This window comes from Helobdella robusta (assembly GCF_000326865.2).
Source record: "Helobdella robusta unplaced genomic scaffold HELROscaffold_101, whole genome shotgun sequence".
Lineage (NCBI taxonomy): Eukaryota > Metazoa > Annelida > Clitellata > Rhynchobdellida > Glossiphoniidae > Helobdella > Helobdella robusta.
Window position 1 is genome coordinate 46,755 of NW_008703577.1, and position 8,678 is coordinate 55,432.

At 33.9% G+C, this 8,678-nt stretch overlaps 1 protein-coding gene across 1 annotated transcript; it reads left to right on the forward strand.

Annotated features, from left to right (window-relative positions):
* Nucleotides 1–5,054: 5,054 nt before the first annotated feature.
* HELRODRAFT_91422 (hypothetical protein) lies at nt 5,055–6,937 on the forward strand (the record flags this gene model as incomplete). The annotated part of the gene is made up of 4 exons (XM_009012214.1): nt 5,055–5,197; nt 5,548–5,708; nt 6,348–6,432; nt 6,652–6,937. Coding segments are annotated over 4 exons (675 nt in total), but the record flags the coding sequence as incomplete, so codon positions are not given.
* Nucleotides 6,938–8,678: the final 1,741 nt, after the last annotated feature.

Here is an 8,678-nt window from a genome sequence, read left to right on the forward strand (position 1 = left end):
TTTACTGCAGCTGCTGTGGCTACTACAACTGCAGCTGCTGCTGCTACTTCTACTGCTGCCACTACTTTTACTACAACTACTACTACAGCTGCTGCTACTACTACTAATCATAGTATTAATAATGGTAGTGTTACTGTTGGCCAAAAAGACATTATTCCTGACAATATTACCATAATAGACGACGAAGACGACGACGATGATGATGATGATGGTGGTGATGATGATGATGATGATAATGCTGATATGTTTTTTACTAAATCATCATCATCATTTCTGACTAGACCACTTTCGCCATCATCATCATTATCAACATCATCAACGTCATCATCATCATCATCATCAACGTTATCGTCATCATCATCGTCAACGACGTCATCATTATCAGTATTTTTACCATTACCATCGTCGTCTTCATCTTCGCATCTGAAAGACCGCTCTGAACGAGCAGATAACAATGACGCTTCGTCATCAGATATTGTAATTGTGAATTGTGACGATGATGATGACGATGATGAAGATGATGATGGCGATGGCGGGGCTGGTAATGATGATGATATCGGTGATGATGATGACGATTATGATGATGATGAGGAGGAGGAGGAGGAAGAGGATGATGAAGTCGTTTATGGAAAGGAAGAAGAAGATGACGATTTTGAAAATGAGCTCAATAGAAATATTTCTAACGATTTCACCATGACGTCACTGACTTTTAACGAGACGATCGTCGGTTGCGGCGATTCTACGATGACGTCATTTATGACGTCATCATCGACAGCAGCAGCTGCAGCGACGACATCGGCTTTAGCAGCCGAAGCGCCATCTGCCACCATTAGGCCTCCTAATGAAATTTGCGACTTTTCTTTATTAGCTCTATCCCCTGCTAAAACATTGGTATCAATTTCTCCTTCGTCGTCATCATTATCACCATCGTCATCATTATCGTCAGCCTCATCTATATTAAGGCCGCCAACAATTACATCAGCATTAAGGACAGCAGCAACGGCAGCAACTTCATCAGCCACAAAAACGACGACGATTTCATCATCACCAACATCAACAATAATAACAACAACAACGTCATCATCATCGTCGTCGTCGTCAAATTTATCCACATCAGTGTCAATAAACATACCTTGCCAAAACACATGGTCACTAATAAAAAATGGTATTGATGATGTTGTAAAGGAGAGTAGAAACAACAACAACAACATCAACATCAACATCAACAACCACATCAACAACCACATCAACAACAACAACAACACATCCTCATCATCATCAACAACAACAACAGCAACTACATCAGTATTTGATACAATACAACTTTCGTTTCTACAACTGCTTCCCTATTTGGTGAATTTGAACAATCCTTTTGGGCAAGAACAACAACAATTAATGTTTCCTCAACAACAACAACAATTAATGTTTTCTCAACAACAACAACAATTAATCCTTTCTAAAGAACATCAACTGCAACAGTTAATGTTTTCTCAACAACAACCTCAACAACAACAATTAATGTTTTCTCAACAACAACAACGGCAAGATTTTGAATCGTTTTTAGCACAGCAGTTTCTGCTACAACAGCAACAACAATTTCTGCAACAACAACATCAACAACACCAACAACAACACCAACAACAAGATCATCATCATCATAACTTCATTGCTTCGCCATTTTTGAACAATGGAGGCATATTCAATTTCAATCCATTTGTCAATTCTCCATCTAATGAAATAGTTCCAAACTATATTACTACTACTTCTACCGCTACTACTACTACTACTACTGCTGCTGCTACTACTACTACTACTACTACTACTACTACTACGAATGATACTTACACTGTTACTACTACTACTACTGCTGCTGTTGTGGTTACTGCTAGTACTACTACCACTACTACTTTTGCTGCTAGAGATACTTCTGTGGCTTCTGCATCTACTACCATCGCTACTACTGCTAATACTACTAGACTTGCTAGTACTACTACTACTACTTCAAATGACATTTCTTTCAATGTTTTAACTAATGATGACGATGATAATGACGATTATGATGACGATACTACAACTACAACTGCTGTGGTTGCTGCTACTACTACTACTGCTGCTACTTCTACTTCTACTACTACTACTACTACTACTGCTGCTGCTGCTGCTGCTGCTGCTTTTAAGAATAATGCTAATGGTTACAATTGCATTAACGATGAGGATGAGGTTGATGATGAGGATGATGATTTTATGGATAGAAATGATGATGATGATGACGACGATGATAATGATGACAACCGCGATTTACTAAATGATAACATCACTCATTACGATGATAACGACGATGATGATGATGTTGTTGATTGTGATGATGATGATGATGATGATGACGATGATGATGTTGTTGATGATGATGTTGTTGATTGTGATAATGATGATGATTGTGGTGGTGTTGGTAGTAGTGATGTTGCTTGGAATAATTTAGGAGAAAAATCGTCATCATCGTCGTTGTCTTCATCACCAATGATATCTCTTATGGATAGTATATCTAATATTGATATTACTACTACTGCTACTGCTGCTACTACTACTACTACTGCTGCTGCTACTACTACTAATAATAATAATAAAGATAATGTCTATGATAAAAGTGTTAATACTCTTTACGAAAGGAATGATGATAACGATGATGATGATGATGATGATGATGGTCGCGACGATTATGATAATGATACTTTTATGAGTGCACATTGCGTCAGCGGAAGTATGACGTTGGAATTTGCCAGAATTGATGATGATGATGATTTCGGCGATGATGACGATGACGATAGTGGTCATGGTAATGATTCTCGTAATAATAATAACAATAATAACAACAACAATAATAATAATAACAATAATGGGATGCCCTATGAGTCTAAATTACATATCTCACGTAATGATGATGATGATGATGGCAGTTGTTATGATAACAATGTCCTAACTACTAGTACTTCTACTACTACTACTACTACTACTACTACTACTACTACTGCTGCTGCTGCTGCTACTACTACTACTACTAATACTAATACTACTACTACTGCATCAAATAACAACAATAATAATAATAATTCATTTCGCCTAATGCATATTGTTAAGCAAGAGAGCGTCCTAAATGACAATGAATACTATTGTAATAGCAACAACAACAACAACAATAATAATAATAATAGTAATAATAATAATAATAATGACATTAATTGTTATAATGGTGTTAATGTAATTGCTTCCAAAGACAGTTGCCTTGGGCGACTGGAAGTTGAAAATTTTTTCAAATGTGAAAATGTCAAAAGTGAACTCGACGAAACCGCTCATCATGATTATGATCATGACGATGAGGTTAGTGATGATGATGAGGGTGATGTTTTTGTTGCTGATGATGATTGGGATGATTGCGATGATGATGATGATGTGATGCTGGTGATGATGATGTTTTTGTTGCTGATGATGATGATGATCGTTGTGATGATGATGTTTTTGTTGTTGATGATGATCTTTGTGATGATGATGATGACGATAGTTGTGATGATGATGATGATGACGATGATGATGATGACAATGATGATGACGATGATGATGGTGGTGGTGGTTGTGATGATGATTAAGTTAATCTTATTTGCACTGATGATTTATGTATATGTTTCATATCTTTTACAGATCTCTTTAAAATCTGACATGGAATTACATGGTATCAATAGCAACAACAACAACAACAGCAACAACAACAGCAAACATCAATACATTAAAACCGAATTCAAGAGTGAAAAAAGTGAATTAGACATCTCAATGTTTGAAAATGCCAAAACAACAACACCAACAACAACTGCAAAATCGCCTGTAACATCATCAACAACGTCAACAACAACAACATCAACAACAAAATTAAAAAATTTACCCCAAAACAGCATAGATAAAACAGCCAACAACTGTAGCCAAATTAAAACTTTTCTAATGAATAAAACATTCTCTTATGCCATAGACAAAACAGCTATTTGTTCCATAGATAAAATACCATCTCAACCTAAAGATTCAACAAAATCACAGACCATAGATAAAACAAGATCACAGACCATAGATAAAACAAAATCACAGACCATAGATAAAACAAAATCACAGAACATAGATAAAACAAAATCACAGACCATAGATAGAACAACAGTAACTACAAACCTGAAACAGTGTTACAACTGTTTAGTATCTTTGGACCCTACCTCGTTGGCTCAGTGTACAAGTTGCCATCACGTTTGCAGCAGATGTTTGTCTGACCAAATTAAAATATGGCTAAAGAAAGATAAAACTGTTAGTTAATAATAATAATAATTATTATTATTAATAATATTTATATTATTATTATTATTATAAAATAGGATTTATTCAGTTGCCATTTGAAGGGATGTCATTCTTTCTATAAATTAAGTTTGTGATTTTTTTCGTTGTAATTCATTCATTCGTTCTTTCATTCGTTCTTTCATTCATTCATTCATCCATCCATTCATCCACTAATTCGCAGCCAAACTACGGACAATAATTCCGAGCATGATCGTCGATATAATGGAAGAGAAATTGGAACACTGCTACAAAATGGCTACATCCCAAAACATCAGCAATAGCAGTAGTTGTAACAGCAGCTACAACAGTAGCCACAGCAGCTACAACAACAGCTACAGCAGCTGCATCAGCAGCCACAGCAGCTACAACAGCAATAACCAGAAATTCCAGCCGCCAGTGATAACGACGGTCAAGTTGGAAAGAGATGACTACTGGCCTCCTAATCAAGAAATGTGCCAGTTAGGAGAGAAGGGTTTATTTGGGGTAAGAGAGAATTTTAGAAAAAAAATTTTGATTCAAATTTTTAAAATTTGTACTGAGTGAATGACATTCTTGATTAAGTGATATTTATTCTTTTATACATTCATTCGTTCGCTCATTCATTCCTTCTTCAGTTTATCTACTGCTTTCGTATTAATTTTCATGTTGTAGACATCATTTTATTCATACCAACGAAGCAGAATTCCAAATACGAACTTCTGGAACTTTCTAAGAATTCTCTGGAATTCCAGAAAGTTTCCAAATTATTCCACAAAACCATGCTGAGGCCGAGGGCTGCTATTAAAAGGATCATGCTACTTTTGAATCCAGTTCTCTGGAGTTACTATCTGATGTTGGTCGTTTTGTTTGTTTGTTTGTATGTGTGTTTGTTTGTTTATTTGTATGTGTTTGTTTGTTTGTTTGTTTGTTTGTTTGTTTGTTTGTTTGTTTGTTTGTTTGTTTGTTTGTTTGTTTGTTTGTTTGTTTGTTTGTTTGTTTGTTTGTTTGTTTGTTTGTTTGTTTGTTTGTTTGTTTGTTTGTTTGTTTGTTTGTTTGTTTGTTTGTTTGTTTGTTTGTTTGTTTGTTTGTTTGTTTGTTTGTTTGTTTGTTTGTTTGTTTGTTGTGGTGTTTATCACCATTGTTGTTGTTGTTCTGTCATAAAATTCAATAAATAATAAAGATTGATGATGACGATGAAACTAGGAAAAAACTTCAAAAAGAGCGCGAGTACAAATCAGAGGTGCAGTTGAACCTGGAAAAAATGCTCTTCCATGGAATCAAGAGAAAATTACTGGACGTCATATGTATGGAGAACGTTGATTGGAGAAAATGCGGGGTCTCACATGGCATTATGTTCGGTCAAGGTTGGTCTATTAAGGGGTAATTTTTACCCCTTTCTACGAATACACGTGCCGTAGTTTGCAAATATGGGTTCCATAATTCTCTATGTAATTTAATAGGTATCGACATCAAACACAAAATCAAATCAAATTCATTTTATTCAATAATCTCAAATAATTTATGCAACAAATAATGACTTAAATAGAAAAAAATTATAAATACATCTCACTGTCTTACGTACATACAGCAGCGGGAATCTTAACCATTTCGTCGTCTGGCCTATTTTTAATAATTTTTTGTTTTTGCTAGTGCTGGGATTAATTATTTAAATTATTAATTAATTTAATTAATTTAATTAAATTAAAAAATTAAAAATGTCTTTCTTAATTATACCGTTCGAATGTTATAATAACATAATTTTATAATAATTTCTTGATAATTCCATAATAATTTCTTGATAATTTCATAATAATTCCATAATAATTTCATAATAATTTCATAATAATTCCATAATAATTTCATAATAATTCTATAATATTTTCATAATAATTCCATAATGATTTCTTGATAATTCCTTAATAATTTCATATTAATTTTTTGATAATTCCATAATGATTCCATAATGATTTCATAATTATTTCATAATTATTTTTGCCGCCCAGGGACGTATTTTGCCAGAGATGCCTCTTACGCTCACCAGTTCACCGACAAACCAACCAGACAAACATTTGACGACGAACATGATAAGTGGCTGACTGACATCACCAACAATAACAGCAATAATAACAACAACAACAACAATAATAATAACAACAACAATAATAAAACTAATAATAATGGTAATAATAATAATTGTCTTTCATGTGACACGGCCCAGCTACCAAACGAAAACCCCCTACAAAAAATTCCTCATTCTAATAATAAACTTAATAATAATAATGATAATAATAATGATAATGGTAATAGTGATAACCAACCAGAACACATCCACACCATGTTGGTGGTTAGGGTACTCGTCGGAAAGTACACAAGGGGTAAAACTAATTACCGGAAACCGCCCCCCGTCGACCCGAAAAACCCTTTTGGCCCCAGCTACGATTGCTGCGTTAATTATGTGGAGAGCCCTACCCTGTATGTCATTTCAGATTCGAACCAATACTACCCCGAGTATGTCATTGAGTATACGAATATGAAAGCTGAAAAGGAGAAGAGAGCGGACGATCGGGATACATTTTGGCGGGATTTTTTCTAATTTGTGTTTTAGCCAGCCTGACTGTGGTTTTATTCTGGAGGTTTTGAGGTGGTACATTCTACTCTTAGCAGTATTATTTATATTAGTTTTATTTTTTCTGAAGTTTTCATGGAACAAATCATGATTGAGTAATCAAACTTTAGCGAATTGTTTTTCTGAACGTTTGAAATAAAATTCGAAAAAAATTCGTTCATTCGGTTAAATTTTATTCTCGAATAAAAGTTGGGGCTACTTGAACTGTGGGTTTGTTGCTCGAAAAATACTTACAATACGAATTATTTCGATATAATAACGAAACGAGACAACAGGATTTTATTCTATTTTTAAAAAATCTAAATATTAATAAGAAGGCAGATTGGAATAAAAAAGAATAAGTTTAAGATGACGCAGAAACGGATGCTGCGAATCTACTGCTGCTACTACTGCTACTACAACTTTTCACCGATATCTCTATGATCATTATGATGACAGCGATGATGGTGATGATGCTGGCATTGAAAAGTGTGTACCTCTTAAATTTTATTTCAAGTTTTTTCAAAAAATTTTGTTAATAAATAGTGAAAAAAATCGTGAACTTCAAACGAAATGAACGTTGGAACCAAAAATGATTCAAAAACTAAATGAAATACAGGATAAAAATTTATATTTAGTTGCGATTTTAAAAGTTTGAAGCTGCTAGGTGGCGTAATCGTTAAGATGCCTGGCACTGCGACGTTTCAGTGCACCGGATTCGAATGCAAACAGGTCCCAGCGTATCACACGTCATGTGCCTGTGATTCGTTGATCCACGTGTGTTTACTTGAACTGTGGGTTTGTTGCTCGAAAAATACTTACAATACGAACCGTACTAACATTAGTAGAATAAAAACAATATTTCTAATTTTTATCTGGTTGTTTTCAATTCTGTGTGAGTGTGTGTGTTTATGCGTGTGTGAGTGTGTGTGTGTGTTTATGCGTGTGTGTGTATGTGTGTGTGAGTGTGTGTGTTTATTATTATATTCATAACCGTCCTTGACATTATATTTTTTGATGCTTCAAAAATAAATTACCTTCTACACAATTTGGGAAAAATATTTCTCGTTCTTTGTTTCTCTTTCTCTCTCTCTCTCTCTCTCTCTCTCTCTCTCTCTCTCTCTCTTTCTTTTTCTTTCACTCTCTCCCTCTTTTTCTCTTTGAATCTCTATACATTCAGAAGTATTTATTAGGCGTTTTCTCACTAATTGTGTTTAGATTTTAGAATTTTATTTTCAAATTAAAGCAATTAAATTTATAATTTTCAATTATATTCCACTATTTGTTTATATTTAAAATTTTCAGAAACCAAATTAAGCATTTAATCTTTGTTACTTTTCATTAATATTATTAATTGTTATAATAATTGTTACTATTAATTGTAAATGTTAATTATAGATAAATAATTTTAAACTTCTTGGAGCAATAAGTTTCCAGATTTCATTTAACACCATTATAAAAACCAACGATCATGATGATGACGTCTATAAAATTGTTACCAAAGATCAAAAAACACAACCTCTACCGTTTCCTCTTCCTCTGTTTACTTCCGGCTCACTTTCGTGACGTAATTTCGGCCGATAATGTCACAGTTAGTGTGGTGACGAAAAATGGAAAAGTCGAAGGGTTGAGATTTAGCAACAAGATTGCCAATTTAACCACAGGTAAGTTGGTTAATAATTAATTATTATATTTATAATATTATTATTATTTTGTCATAATTATTATT